Source organism: Rousettus aegyptiacus, unplaced genomic scaffold (assembly GCF_014176215.1).
Source record: "Rousettus aegyptiacus isolate mRouAeg1 unplaced genomic scaffold, mRouAeg1.p scaffold_m13_p_2, whole genome shotgun sequence".
In the NCBI taxonomy this organism is placed as follows: Eukaryota; Metazoa; Chordata; class Mammalia; order Chiroptera; family Pteropodidae; genus Rousettus; species Rousettus aegyptiacus.
This window is the reverse complement of record NW_023416295.1, coordinates 25,520,697-25,537,140: the sequence shown is the minus strand read 5'-3', so window position 1 is coordinate 25,537,140 and position 16,444 is coordinate 25,520,697. Positions and strand designations below refer to the sequence as shown.

General features: G+C 31.0%; 1 protein-coding gene across 5 annotated transcripts in view; it reads left to right on the top strand.

The window, feature by feature from the left end:
- The window catches only part of NBEAL1 (neurobeachin like 1), a 121,639-nt gene extending 106,911 nt beyond the window's left edge, over positions 1-14,728 (top strand). For 4 of the 5 annotated variants that reach the window (XM_036236213.1, XM_016161914.2, XM_036236214.1 and 1 more), the window contains 7 exons: positions 333-505; positions 1,451-1,545; positions 4,668-4,784; positions 5,139-5,300; positions 5,959-6,107; positions 9,804-9,939; positions 12,846-14,728. In XM_036236213.1, the coding sequence (XP_036092106.1) occupies positions 333-505; positions 1,451-1,545; positions 4,668-4,784; positions 5,139-5,300; positions 5,959-6,107; positions 9,804-9,939; positions 12,846-12,947 (934 nt within the window). In that variant the 3' untranslated portion in view covers positions 12,948-14,728. The remainder of the gene's footprint in view (positions 1-332; positions 506-1,450; positions 1,546-4,667; positions 4,785-5,138; positions 5,301-5,958; positions 6,108-9,803; positions 9,940-12,845) is intronic. The other variant, XM_036236212.1, reaches the window with a different exon arrangement.
- The last annotated feature ends 1,716 nt before the right edge of the window (positions 14,729-16,444 follow it).

Here is a 16,444-nt window from a genome sequence, read left to right as displayed (position 1 = left end):
AGTGTATCCTAGTTTGTCTGTTTACTTTGAGGCTGCTGTTACAGAGTTGACAATTTTACTAAATTGACTTCAAAAAGCAAGATTTAAATCTTTACACCTTCACAATCTCAACATCTTTATGCTTAACCTTTAAGATTATTTGTTAGGTAAATTGTATTTAATAAAAACATGAATATAGTAAGATTAATGTATTTTATGAAAGTCTGTGTCATTTATTGATGTACATTTTAAATTGAACATTGAAGTGACTTATTTTTTATTTTTCAGAGATATTTTAAAAACATTTAAGTGATCTTTTTAAGGAAAAGTCTAATATCTAATTGTGTTTACAGAACTCAGCGTAGTCTGAATGGTCCTTTTGCTCCAGGGCTCGAGATCACTTCTAAACTATTTATAGTATCACATGATGCAAAGTTGCTTTTCAGTGCTGGACACTGGGATAATAGCATTCAAGTGATGTCACTTACCAAAGGCAAAATTATTTCACACAATATCAGACATATGGGTAAGCATTAACTCCCCACCCCAAAATTTTTTTCTGTTTTTTTTCTAACTATAAAAGTAGTACGTACTCTTTATAAAGTATATTCAATTTTACCTTTGAAGCGGAGTGAACTTTTTGATTGAGCAGTGTCACTAGTACTATATGCTTCCTTTAAGAGTGTCTAATATATTTGGGGTATACTGAGCACCATGCAAATTAAATATAGCTTTATAGCACCTGAAAGATGTTAGGCTGTATCTTTTTAAAAATTGGTTGATAGAAATAAGAATTTTAAGACAAAATGGTAAACAGAATAAGACATCAACTGCCCTATTATTTTTTAATAGTTAAACATGAAAAAGGTAAAATTGTTAAATGTAGTTTAACCTGGTACTTTTTCACGTCTCATTCTTCAACGTAAGACAAAAACATTGGGTAAATTTTTTCTTAATAAACCCATTAGGAAAGGGAAATGGAGCCTGCTACTAATTCTGTACCACTGATTCCAGAGGTATCACTTAGCTCAGGTTTTTACACTTTAGGAAAAATGTATTTTATATTGTGAATTTACAGTTGTAGTATGTACTGTTTTTGTTAAGGTCACATGTTGTATAGATAGGATTATAGTTCCCAGTGGAAGTAGAAGGTGAATAGGGATGAGAAAGCAGAGAAGCATATCAGAATTTACTGTGGGTTCATTTCAGGCAACCTGATCTTCTGCCAAGATTCTGACAGGCATTTCCCTGCCCCATGTCTACTCTTCTCCCTCAGAGAAGGGTGGCCTGAAAGAAATTTTAATACTGCTGCTTTTCTTTGTCATTCTTCCCCAATGTTTTTTCAATGCCAGTCCTATATTTCTCCCTGTTAGAACAACTGATTTAGTAATAGTTTGAACTTAAGCTATAATTTCCTTGTTCTATTCCAGCAAAATCAAGCCATTTTATTTAATTTTTTTTTTCCTTACAGATATTGTGACTTGTTTAGCTACAGATTACTGTGGAATACATTTGATTTCTGGTTCCAGAGATACTACATGTATGATATGGCAAATAACACAACAGGTAGTTACACATTTAAATACTCTTCGTTTAGATCAGCGATTCACCCTGGGAATAGTGCTGAGACTTCTGTTAGAGTAGTGAATTCTCGCATTAAATGATTACTTGAGCTCCTTTGCATTCTTTCACCTCTTTTCTGGCCTCTCCTCATCACCACATTTTTTCCTAGGTTTATTGTCTGATTCATGATGTTATTTCTTATTACTTTCCCAAAGCTCCTCTTTGTTAACCTCTTCTGGGAAAAGTTATTTTTCATGTCTTGTTAACATAATAATCCTATTTTTCTTTCAGGTGGGATTACTAGAAATTGTAGATTTATAATTTTCACTAAGCTGTTATACTCTCATGATAATGTTGATTCAAGGAAATACCTTCTTTTATTTAGAGCTTCTGGACTTTCTACCTTGTTTAACAGGTTTTTTTCCCCACTCCAAATTTATAAAAATATTGACTAAAAATTCTTTTTTTATACTTTTCTTGTTTTTTACTTTTTTTACATTTTAATCTTTAACCCACTGGTAATTAATTTTTCTGTTATATAACAGAATATATAGTTGATATGTAATACACTTTACATAATAGGCTATATAGGATATAGAATATATTTTGTAATCATATAGGCTATAAAAGGATATGATTTCGCTTACTTCTGGGTAGAAAGTCATTTATGCCAACATAAATGTTATCCACTGAATTGGATCTTTTCTAGACTCTCTATTCTTTCACATTACCTATTTCTATGTCAACATCAAATATTTTTATTTTAGTAGTTTAATACAACCTGCTAAGGCAAATCTCTCCTCCCTCTGTTTCCTTTTTAAAAAGTATTCTCAGCTACTCTTATGAGTATTCTTTCATATGAAACTTAAAAGCATTTTAACCATATACTCCTCAAAAAACTCCATTTTATTTTTAATGTAATCATATTCAATTTACATGTTAATTTGGTATGTATTGACAGTTTTATAATTATTTCTATTCAGAATGGGTAATGTCTTTATTTGTTTCAAGTGTTATTTTTATGTCTTTTGATAAAATTTGTGATAATTTTTTTTGTTTAAGTGTCCTGTACTTTGTTATATTTACTTCTGATATTTTTATTATTGTTTTGGTAGGATTTTTAAAATCATTTTTATTTCTGACTGATGACTGCTAATATTAAAAAAAAAACTTTGAATTTCTATGTCATTATTTTGTAACTAATTATCTTACCAAATCCTTTAATCATCTCTCATAATTATTAGTATTTCTTGGATTTTCTTTTAAGTGTAAAGATATTATAGCTTTGTTTATAAGTAAAATACTAGAAAATCTAAGTTTCCTTTTAAAAGGATCGAGGAAGTGATGGTGCTTAAAGGTGATCTGAAAATAAAGGTTTTTAAAATCTTTTCCAGTATACTAATTTTTAATTTTCTTATCCTATTACATTATTAACTAATGCAGTAGGGTAAGAAAATTATAGTGAGCATCCCAGATTTTGATGAAAGCGCTTTTACTGCTGTGCCGTTTAGTACAGTTTGCTGTTGGTTCTCATTAGTTGTGTTTTTTAAATTGAAGTAGTTACATTCCTTCTATTTTTTTCTTTTGGTAACTTTTTAGGGTTTTAATAAAATTTCAATTTACAAAAAAGTTACAAAAATAGTTTATTTTTGCCATTTGTCTTAACATTTTATCCTAATGTTTCCCAGCTTCTTTTTTTTTTCTGAATACTTTTAAAGTTGGAAACATGTTTCTTTGCCTCAAACACTTCAGAATGTATTTTCTAAGAACAAAGACATTGTTATACATAACCATCAGAACACTTACAATTTATGTAATACCATTATCTAATCCACAATCCAGGTTCTAATTTTGTCATTAGTCCCAATAGTGTCCTTTACAACTGTTTTCCCCAGTTTCTCTTCTTTTTTTCATTTATAATTTTTCTCTTACGTTATTAGTGTAATGTGTTATGTTAAGAAATGTCTTAGGTTTGAACCATCCCCGAATTCTTATAGTCCGTATAATTCATGATGTATTGTTATATTCTACTGTAGGATTTTATTTGCTAGCGCTTTATTTCTCAACTCATAAGTGCAATCTGTTTTTGTTCTGTCTTTATCATATTTAGTTCTGAGATATGCAGCCTTTATAAAATGAATGAGAAGGGTCCATCTTTGTAACTTCATTGGCTTACATAATATAGGAATGACCTGATTTTTAAAAATTAAATAGAGTGCACTAAGCACTCAGACACTCTTAGTGGAAGACAAGTGTATCTCAGGTAATATAAAGCATTAAGAGGAATTCATCCACATAATATAATGCAGGTAGAAGGTCTAGACAGAGTTATCTGGGATAATCATAACACAAATACCATGGTAACTGCTCAAACATTTTATATCACAGTGATATATAAACAAAGCATGCCAAAAACAGATGAAGAAATAATCTTCTGGAAGAAAACAACTCAAAAACAGAGATTCCTGCAATAATATTATACTGTTAAAAGAACATAATAAGAATATTGATTCAATAAAATAGGACCTCAAAGATGAAATTATAAAATAGCATTATCAGATTTTAAAAGGGAGATTGATATCAAACTGATATTAAAATTGATACCATTAAAATAAATAAAGCAAAAACAGCAAGGAACACATTTGATGTGTTATTAACATGGAAGATAGAATTAACATAGTAATCAAAGTGAATACAAATATAGAAATAAAAGAAAACAATTAGAAAAAGAATGATAGCTGTAGACCAGTTAGCATAAAGATAATTGATGTGCCTGAAATAGGTACTTCAGTAAATGAAAAAGAGAAGGTATTCAGAAATATAATACAAAAGTTTCTTTGAAGTGAAGGAAGAATAAATCTATAGAGGAAAAGGGCAAACAGTATTCCTGTTCAGATTAATCCAAAATAATTAACTGTGAAATTATTCAGATTAAGTTTTTGAGCTACAAAAGACACAATAATTTGAGGAAACAAAGGGAAACAAGAATGAGTACTGCTGTGAATAGACTCAGTGGTAAGAACTAGTCGCAATCTTAGTTTGTAATTAGTTTAAATAAAGCATAAATCTTTTTATAGAAAATAGTCAATGAGAATGTTACTTCTGCTTTTTTGTTTTAATATTAGGGAGGTGTTCCTGTGGGTTTAGCACCTAAACCCTTTCAGATTCTGTATGGACACACTGATGAGGTATTGAGTGTCGGCATCAGCACTGAGCTAGACATGGCAGTGTCAGGATCAAGGGTAAGATTCCAACTTTAAGAAATGCTTTTTTTTTTTCTATAATTTTAGAAGTAATATATTTAATTTTTTTTTTAGAGGAACTGGTAAAAATATAGAAATCTTATACTATGTTTGTATAGGAGTTTGCAAAACTAGAATAAAACAGAAAAGAAGAACACGAAGAGACTGTGTTCTATTTTGGAACTTCACTGGTGTTAATAGTTGAGGGAAGAGGGCATTTTATGAAATAAAATACTATTTGAAATTTCAAGATTGAATTTTTCCTAAGTTTCTTTCCCACATTTTTTGGTTCATTTTCTCTTTTTCCTACTTTGCCGTTGTTTTTATTTGTCTTTTTCAATTTTCTGTGTGTAGGATGGCACTGTGATTATACATACTATTCAGAAAGGTCAGTACATGAGGACTTTACGACCACCTTGTGAGAGTTCTCTGCTCCTGACCATTCCTAATTTGGCTATATCTTGGGAAGGATATATTGTCATCTACTCCAGCATTGAAGAAACAACCACCCTCAAGGTATCTAACAGTTTCATGCAGTAGGGCTAGACTATATGCTTGCCTTTTCCTTTACACAGTGTGTATATGAGACATTTTTGAGGAAGGAAAAAACACCATATTTTAGAAAGGCTGTTTTTCTTTCATCATTCAGTTTATTTGTTCCTTACTATTACCTTACCCTATCACACTCTTGGCCTCATGCTTTTATTTTGTTTTAGGAATTTCCATTGGCCTAAATAATATATGATTTCAAAAATAATGTCTGATTATGTGAGACTTCACAAACTTAAGTGGAAATTATAACCAAATTGTTCTTTTTGCACAAGACAGGGCATAAATAAACAAGCCATGAATTTTATATTTATTTTCCTTTCAATAATAAAGCTTTTTAAAAATTAAGAAAATCTATTTGTTATGTTTTAAGAATGTAAGGTTTTTTGGATTGAACAAGATTTTAATTCTTTTGAGGAGTGAGAACTCTTATTTAAATTTATTTACTTGGCAGTCTGATTTGAAATCACTTTAATATTGTCTACATTTTCCTTAAATATAATCATGTTTATTTCAGTATTTAAAACCCAATTATCATTCTATTATAGTCACCGTTTTAATTAACAATATTAAAACTAAGGTTTAAATTGAGATCATTGAAATTTCTTCCATCTGATCTTTGCAGGATAAGAATGCATTGCATCTGTTTTCTGTAAATGGCAAGTATTTACAGTCTCAAGTCCTGAAGGAACAAGTATCAGATATATGTATAATTGGAGAGCACATTGTCATGGGCAGCTTACAAGGGTACCTATCCATAAGAGATCTCCACAGGTAAGTAATAATAATTATTGAGGCATCACTTAAAAAGAAAGTGGTAGTACTTTCAGCCTAGAGTGGAAATCAGCAATCCAAGATTTCTTATGGTTCATTTATTATGAACATTTCTCTTTTGGAAACTATGAGAAAAATGGGGAGCTAATGTATTTCTAGATTAGTAAATGAAATATAGATGTGTATTTTTTAAATGTAAAAAAATTTCGTGCTACATATATTTTACCATAATTTAATTTTTTTCTTAATAGCCAGAAAGTGCCAAGCCTAGAAATTTGTCCAGTTACAGTTTGAATTTTTATAAACTAAAGTTAGGGTTAAAAAAATTTGTTTTTAATTATAGTAAATTGAACTAAAGTATTTTTAAGGCTAATATATTTTTTCATGATTATATATGTGTGTGTAAAATTGGTGGACAGTCTTGTTATTTAATGCTGCAAAAGAGAAGAATGTTTGAATAGTATATATGTTTCCTGTATGCCCATATGTTATGTTTTTTTCCCCCTTTATATACTTATTGTGGCTTATTTAGACTCCTCAAACTATCTTGACCCCTCTGACAAACCATTCTTTTAAATCATTTTCTGATCCAGGGTGTTCTTTCTTATTGCATTCAATCAGAATCACTTTGATACCAATATCTCCTTCCTATTTTCGTATTTTCCTTCTCATTTTTATCTTTCTCCTGTGGTAGAGCATTGGGTCCTCATTCCAATCATATCATTCCATCATTTTGTTTTACAACTCAGATTTCAGAATATTGTTAAGAAAATTCCAAATTAGAATAACCAATGGAATATTTTAGCAGGTTAGTGAAGAACATATGTATATCATAGGGTTCTTTAGTCTCTAATTGTGAAAGCTATGGGCATTTTTCATAATATTTTACATAATGTTATATTTCAATATATCATTTTATAATATTATATTTTATATTTATGTTTTTCTATTGTACATCTTTTAAGACAAAGAAAATAGACCAATTTTATTGGCCTTACCTCCCCCACACACTTTATTGAGCTTTTGCCGTTTTTATCCAACTTTTACTTATTAATCGACAAGATAAAAGTCATTTAGTGTGAGGACAGGGAAAAATGGCATAGATGATAAAGGCTTTGTTCATCCCTCTTGTAACCAAATCAAAGTTGTGACAGAAACATGGAGCAAACATCAAGCAAAGTCATCTGAGATCTAGATGAACAGAAGCACTACAACTAGGGTGAGAAATAATCTTCCTGCAATGGTAGAAGGTAGGAGGGGGCGAAGACAAGAGGCTGCCCCATCCCCAGCGGCTGAGTGGGACAGAGAACCTCTTAAAGGGGTGTGTCCGTGAATGGACTTTCGCCATGATGGACCTGTTCACTCTCAGGACTAGTGCCAGATTGGCTCCACGGGGGCACCAAGGGGGACAATTAGTTGTCGGAGTGAGGGCCAGAGGTGAGGCTCTTTCCTGGGCAGAAGTGCCAGTGGTATTCACTGTTCCTCTGTTGAACCCTCTCCGTTCTCGGTGTTCTGATCTAGCGCCACCAAAGCTGAGATGTCATCAAACTGGATAACAGAGGTTGCTCCACTGAGAGGAGTCCCTGAAACTCCACCTCTCCCAACTCACAACCCCACCCAAGCCACATCCAGTTATGCCTTCAGAGAGTTCAGTGCTCCTTGTTGAGCAAAGCCAAGACACACTGGTGATAGCTGGCTTTAGCTTCTGGCATGGCTTCTTGAGGCAACTATAAGCACAGCATCTGTGGATTGCTTGTTGAATCTTAACAGGTGGTCCCAGGGGCACAGGCTGGGGCTAAACTTGGCCTGCAGCTGAACCTCTCTTGGGACTTTGCCACTAGACACCTACTACAGAAAGCCACACTATTAAGCCTGGGAGACTTAGGAGCTTTGCTTAGTACATAGACACAGACCCAGAAAGGCAGCCAAAATGGGAAGAAAAAAGAAGCAGAACAGAGATTCTGGAATAATGGAGTCAAGCAATCAAACAGATGCAGAGTCAAAACACTGGTTATAAAGAAGCTCAGTGAACTTAAGGGAAGTGTAGATGGATTCAGTGAGAACTTTAACAAAGAGATAAAAAAAAAAAACATAAAAATAGAAATTATAAAAGAGAACCAGTCAGAAATAAAGAACACATTACCTGAGATGAAGAGTATATTAGGGGGAATCAATAAAGTGGATAAAGAAGAGGATCAAACTATCGATATAGAGGATAGAGAAACCAAAGACACTCAGTCAGAACAATAAGAAGAGAAGCCAAGACTATAATAATAATTTAACGGTCCTATGGGACACAATTAAATGTAAAAATATCCATGTCACAGGGGTGCCTGAAGAAAAGCAAGAAGTTGAAAAGCTATTTGAAGAAATAATGATGGAAAACTTCCCTCACCTGGTGAAGGAAGTTGACATACAACCCCAGGAAACTCAGAGAGTCCCCCCAAAAAATGAATCCAAAGAGGCCCACACCAAGACACATCATAATTAAAATACCAAAGGTTAAATACAAAGAGAAGATCTTAATAGCAGCAAGAGAAAAGCAGTTAGTTGCCTACAAGGGAGCACCCATAACACTGGCGGCTGATTTCTCAAAAGAAATTCCTCAGGACAGAGGCCTTAGTACAAAGTATTCAACATGATGAAAACCCAAAATCTACAACCAGGAGTATATCATCCAGCAAAGCTATCACTTAAGAGTAGAAGGACAGATAAAGAGCTTCCCAGGCAAAAATAAGCTAAAGGAATTTATCAGCACTAAGCCAGTATTACAGGGAGGGACTTCTTCAAGAAGAAAAACCATGTATCAAAAATAGGAATAAAGAATGGTAATAACTACATTCCAGTCAACAAGTATCTCAATTGGAAAAGAATTAAGTGCTCCAACCAAAAGATAGAGTGGCTGAATGGATAAGAAAACAAGACCCCCTGCACATGCTGTCTATAGGAGACTCGCTTCAGATTAAAACAGACACACACAGATGAAGGGGATGGAAAAAGATATTACCTTGATAGACCTAGAGGTTATTGCACTGAATGAAATAAGTCAGATAGAGAAAGACAAATATCACATGATTTCATGTACATGTGGAATCTAAAGAACAAATCAACAACAACAGAAATGGAAATAAACTCATAGATACAGAGAATATTTTGAGGGCTACTAGATGGGAGGGGTTTGGGGAGGCATGGCGGAAAAGGGCAAAGGGATTAAGAAGTACAAATGGATAGTTACAAAATAGACATGGAAATATAAAGTATAGCATAAGGAAAATAGTTAACAATGTATAACTATATAAGGGAGAAGAGGAGTACTAGATTTAGTGAGGTGATCACTTTGTGAGTTATATAGATCTCTAATCACTACAACTGATAGGAATATATAATTGGAAAAAAACTATTGAATAGTACAATGTAAATACAAGCAACTAATTATCTATAATATTTCAATAAAGCCAGAAAAAAAAAAAAGTCATTTAGCAAGAGTTCACATATATGGCTATCCAGTATATTAAGTAATATTATAAATACAGGCCCTTGTGTGAGGCACTCAGCCTTTCTGAACTTAAATCTCACCATCTGTAAAATTAAAATGCAGAACTACATTATCATTAAGTTAATTCGACAAATTAATTCTACGAATCTATTATATATCCATGTGATAATGTGTGTGTGTTTTTTTAATTTCTCTTCTAGTTTGAATCTTAGCATCACTCCATTAGCTATGCGATTGCCTATCCACTGTGTTTGTGTAACCAAAGAATACAGCCATATCCTTGTAGGATTAGAAGACGGCAAATTGATTATAGTGGGTGTTGGCAAGCCAGCTGAGGTAAAACCGAGTCATAATTTTCATTTCCCATATTGGGGGGGATTCCTTTGGTTCTTCTTTGTTCCAACTGAATCAGAATTATCTATGATGGATAAACATATTTGATTTTTTTTAAAGGGCAATAAATTTAAAGGGGGTTAAAGTTAGTATTCAAGAATGATGTTTATATTATAGTATAATTTAAAGCACACATTTGGCAGTTTTCATCTACCACTGTACATAAGAAAGTTCTTTTAGTCTCTGTTTCCAAGTCTAGAGTCAAGACCACTTCTTGGATTTTCAGTACATAAAAACCTTTAAAAAAAATGAAATGTAGACTCGAACAATAAAACTACTTACATTTTTTTAATATTAGAAATACTTCAAATTGGAAATACTTCAAATGTCTGTCAACAGGAAAATAAATAAATCTGGCATAATTGTATAATGGAATACTTTCCAGCAATAAAAGGAACTATTGAAACGTAACAATATAAATTTTAAAAATTATTATACTGAGTGAAAGAAGGCAGACATAAAATAGCACATGCTGAATGATTCCATTTGTATGAAGTTCAAGAATTTGTAATACTAATCTATATAAAACTACTTACTTTAATTTCAACAAATATTCAGCATGACTGTATGTCAGTTGTCCTTTTGTAAAAGCAGCATTTTTTACCTGAAACTACAAATATATTTTTGCTTGAAACTACATATATCTCTCATATAATATGCCAACTCTCAGTGAATTTTGTATAGTTACTAAATTTATTTCCCGATAGTTTTATCAATACCTGAATATTCAGATATCATAAATCTAACCACTGTTCTTAAGAAAACTTAGTGGCTATACTCCAAGTAATTTGGTGATTCTTCTAGAAAATGTATTGTTAAATAGCATCAAATTAAGCATTATTAATTTTTATTGACACCATTAGTCTTTGCTGGGAAATCTAAAGTATGACATCTTTAGGAGTTCTTTCAAGAGAAGACGTTACTGAATAACACACTGTCAGTGGTTATAATAAATCACAGGTTATAGGAAACTTTGTTTCAAAAATTATTTTAAGATTTCATTAGTAATTCTCTTTTCCTAGGATATTTAAACAAGAGAGGTCATATTAAATTAAACAATATTTAGTTTCAGATTTAGTCTTTATATTGGTATCTCACTTATATTTAAAACATTTTAGGATTTTTCTTTTCAACAGTAAATTAATTTCCCAAATAAATAGTGCCTTGCAGTCTTCTGCTAATGGAGATTACTTAAGAACTCTACTCAGACTTTACTCTTGGAGTATGCTTCACTTTCTTTGATTTAGTCAAGTGCCTTTTAAATTTGCCTGCCCTCCCTTCACCTTAATTTCTCAGCTTCTGATTGTACTGAATTTTTAAAAATAAAATGATGGTACATGCACATATTTTCTTTTAAAAATTGGGAAAAAAACACCTAAGCTCCTAAGCTGCTTTATTTCATAGGCCTAAATCAATGTTATGTTATATTTACCAAATAAGTTTTTGTCTTCATTGAAAGATTTATGTAGTCTACAACACATTAAATCTGAATTGTGCATAGATTTTAAATAAAAGTATTTTTTATCTATTTTACAGTTTTAGATATATCAGCCAACTATCAGATCTACCTTAGTAAATAATTTAATTGAATACTTTGAATCTTACACAATTAAAATATAATTATATGTGATCATAGGAATTAAATAGATCAATAGTTAAAAGGTTTCTATTTTAAGATCTATTTTTGTCTAAAAGATCAAAATCTTGATTGCATATTTTTAAAACATGTATATATCAGTTTTATATTATACTGTCAGTATGAAATTCATATTTATAAATCAGATGGTAAAGTGGTATAGATTAATGGAAACATGTTTCTAGAAATACATCTGGAAATGAAAATGCAAAACAAGCATGCCACAGTGTTTTGTATGAGGCTCATCTTTTATTGCTCTAATAAATATACCCTAGAAAAGTAACTATTAAAAAAGGACGGCAGACAAATCACCATTTAAAAGTAGATTGACTTGGGAAAGTAATTCCAACAAATCATATAGTTAGATTGAGAAATGTTTCCCGCATGGGTTTTTTTCCCCTTACCTAGAAGTGTAAGTATACTTTTAGAGAGACATTACTATCCAGTTCGTAATTGTTATATGCAGAGAAGTGTGCTAGACAGTACAAAATTTTTTTTTGGGGGGGGGGGACTTAAAGAATAGAAATTGTCTCATAGTTTTAGAAGTTAGAAATCTGAAATCAAGGTGTTGGCAGGGCCATGCTCACTCTAAAGGGGCCAGAAGCTAGGGCAGGATCTCTTCCAGTCTTCCAGCCCTCTGTCCTCACTTCTAGTTAGACAGTACAGATTTAATGGTGGGCAAATGTGATTCTGGCCTTCAAAGAGCTTATGCTATTCTTGTTTTCTAAATTCTTATCATTCTGTTGTTAAATATTTTTTGAAATTTTTATATTAAATATTTAAAAATTCGTTTATTTTCATCCAAACATCATTTTACTTCTTACCCTTGTGGTTGACATTAATAGTACTGCAAACTGGAGGAGAAAATCCCCAAACCGATGTGTCATCTTAGCTAAATTAAATATAATATGAACTGATTATTTTAATGATGTGAAATATATCTTTGTTAATATATAAAATAAGGGAGTCTTTGACATAACTGGGACATTAAATTTAAAATTTGCATTTTGGCATTAGACCATTCTCAATTGAAAGACAGTCATTGTAGAGAAGCCTTTCTTTAATTATTATTAATCGAGAATCATTAAAATGTTAATGATTCTGCTAACTGAACTTATTTTTCTGCATTCTACAAAATTAATGTCTTTATCAATTTTATTCCTTTTTTTCTTAATAACAATTATTCTTCACGTCTCTGGATTATTTTAAACAGATGCGTTCAGGTCAGCTTTCTCGAAAATTGTGGGGATCTAGCAAGCGGCTCAGCCAGATTTCATCTGGAGAAACTGAATACAATACTCAAGATTCCAAGTGATAGTTATGTCCATCAACTGTCATGGGTAATTGAAACTTGATTTATTGCTTCGTCACTTTAACCACATCTCTCAACTCTTCAAAATGTGTCAGTGTTTTTATTCCTGAAAATCATTTGGGATTACCAAAACTGGATATGCTATGTGTATAAAAATGCAGGTTATATTTATTATTCACTTTAAAAATTTCAAGTTAACATTATTAAGTCCAACCTTATTAACTAATTCTTGGCTTACACTAAGATGGATTTGAGAAAATACATTTAATTAGATGTAGTGGTCCATTCCTAAGGATCATTAGATCCATTTTTAAAAACAAACCTCTGAAAATGAAGTTAGATTCAATATGCTTAGTATTCTAAAAAGCAATATTTAAGGTATTTCTAATATAAATACAGATGATGAGACAATTGAGAGACATGGCCTTTAATACATTCTTTAGTTAATAATTTTTCTGTTTACCAACCATCATATTTAAAAATACATAAATTTATTTGTGTAACTCCTGATTGGAGGTAATATTTTAATGGTATCTGTTGCAAACTTGGATTTTCAAATCTCAGTATAAATTCCAGGTTTTCATGATACGTTGAAAATAAGACTATTGGAACTGGTATATTGGCTCATTCCACTACTTCTTAGCACATTACAAATGAGAATTTATTGAAATGTATTATAGAGAAATGAGATATATTTTGCAGATGTATTTCATTAGTGGTGTAATTAAAGAAAAATGCCGATTATGATTTTGACATTTGGGCCCTTTAAGTAGCATTTACAGCACAATGTATATCTGCAAAATTAGAAATTTCTTGACTTTTTCTTTACTAATCAAATATTATGTTTTCCCCTGATAATTAGAAGACTTAGCAATGATACCCAAATATGCTACATTTTTGCATAGGACTTCCATGTGATTGGTGAATGAATTGAAAAGATATGTATAACTTAAAACTAGTTATTTAGATATAGTAGTTTAAAATATATATATATTTCTGTTTCATGTTATATATAACTTTTACAGTTATAATTATTTTGTTATACATAGCTAAATATTATATTATGCTTTACTATTTAAGATTTTATAGTAAAAAGGCTGATAGATGTATTTTGGAATTAAAAAAGATTGTTAAACGTAGTGCTTTTATAAAGTCATCTTTTGAGTTAGATCAGAGAGCTTTTACAACTACAAGTGTCCTTAATCTGAGAGTCCATGGGTTTGGGGGAATTAATGAATCCCCTGAAATTGTGTAAAAATTTTGTGTGTTAACTGCAGTTTTTCAGTACCGAATTCTTGAGTGGCTTTCTTAAAGGAGTCTATGATCACGAAAAAAAAAAAAGACGTCACACTAATAGCTCCTTAAAATAATAATATTCTTTTTCATTTCATAAATCATAGATTTCTTTACATCTAATTGAATCTTTGAGAATTTTTCCCTCTGTAGTTCTTCTCTCCTGTTGCCCGCAATACCAAGTACCTTTTTCTTTATAACACTATGAGTGAATGAAAAATTTATAAATATAGGATTCTGTTTAGGGAAGCTTTTTGAATAGATCTGATCTATTGGAGTCAGGACTAATAAAAGGTTATACTAGAAGAATTTTTTTCCCAATTATTTAAAAATCCTTTTCTATTTAGTAAGAAACAGTTATGTTTTAGGTAAATAACACTGAAATAAACTGGTACAGCAAGTGTAAAATAGAACATATGTAAATGTGAAGGTATCCTTTTTGAGCACTTAAGGAACATATGGTGAAAATATTAAATGTCTCAATTAATAGAGATAATTGTGATTTATTGAGATTTATTGCTTCTATTAGTTTTTTATCATACCTTTTTAAAATTTCATTTATTTTAAGGTCACAGTACATTGGTTAGTTTATACAGCAATCTCCCTAATTGCTTTTCCATTGTGCTTTTTAAAGGTAGTTTCAAGTCAACAGAATGGAAACGATTGACTTGGGGTATTTTAGGTGTTGATTTTTTTAAAACTGTTTCTAAATCAAAACTTGGATATTTTTCTTTTGCTTATTTATCCAGAGATTTTGATGTAAGAATACCTTTTTAATTTTTAAGTTTACTTAATATTGGTTTTAGAAATTATTTTGGATGTTTATAAGTTACAAAAAAGTTTAACTTAGATTATCAGGGGAAAATTCCTAAATTTATGAGGTTTTACTTTGCTTCTTTTTAGATGGAGAAACTGAACAAACAATATTCATTTTATAGCACAAGTAGAAAGAAACTTTGTTCACACTAAAATAGATTAACACTAGATGTTCAGAACAGTGGAATTATACCTTATATTACTTGTCCAAAAAGTAAAAACCGAAAATGTAGAATTTTGAGGGAAATCTTTGAGAATACTAGAAACAGTGTAGAGGAACAGGACTTAAAGTTTATCTATTAAAATAAACAAATACAGTAGAACCATTGGCCGAATAATATATTCCTTTTTTAAACAGTTTAGCCCACTGAATTAAAAATCACTAGATAAAATCACTGAAAAGATATACTTTGGTGAATTCTGGTATATTTAGATGTTATCTATAGAAATTATTTCTGTTTTGTATCATGGGAGATATTAGAATGGAATAGCAGGTGGACATTTCAGTGAAGAATATGATATCTCAACTTAAGATTTGCAAAGTCTGTTGTCTGCAGAACTTTTCATCTGCTTTTGTTTCCCAACACTGGTGATGATGGAAATAAAAATCTCAGCATCCTGGTGATGAGAGATTTATATTAAGATGATGATTTTACTTTCTAGAAAAGGAGATGAAGTATGAAAACGTATAATATCTGTGCTCACTTAGAGAGTAAAGAAGCTTTATAAGATTTTTTCAGCTCTCCCCAATCAGCATTCTATCATTACTTAGATAAAATTGAAGGAGAGAAGATAAAATAGATCATGGCATGAAAATTAGGAAGTATATGAAAATGAAACTTAGCCAGTTGGTTTAAAATCTTTTAAGTTTGTGAAGCTCGTGTCAGCTATGAGTAAGTTTCTATCAATTTTCTTTAGGTTTCAGTGCTATTTTTAGATTATATCTTTTTGTAGGAGAGAAAATGCCAAGTATTCATTCATCATTAGCAAGGAACATCAATGAGGCTTCTTATTTTTTTTTTTTTTCAAATGTAAAGCACGTAAAAATTCCCCTTCAAAGAACTGGTATTGAAAATCAGTTTTGTACCTCTGAAGGAATAAGTGTGTCCTCATAATTAATTAGAATTTAGATATGAAATTTAAATCTTAACCTAAAATTTTTTGTATTTTGCTTAAATAGGAATAAGCAGAGAAAATTGTTAACTTGAATACCAGATTTTTATTTAATGATAGCTCATGGCTTTTGCTTTTAAGAATATTTTATGTTGTTATTACTAAAGAAATCATTAATGGAAATCTTTTAATTGAATTTAAAGAGGTTAGCTCCTTTTATATTATATTTATAAAATTGTCTTTACCACCTTTCCTATGAAAAGATGCAAGTGCACGGA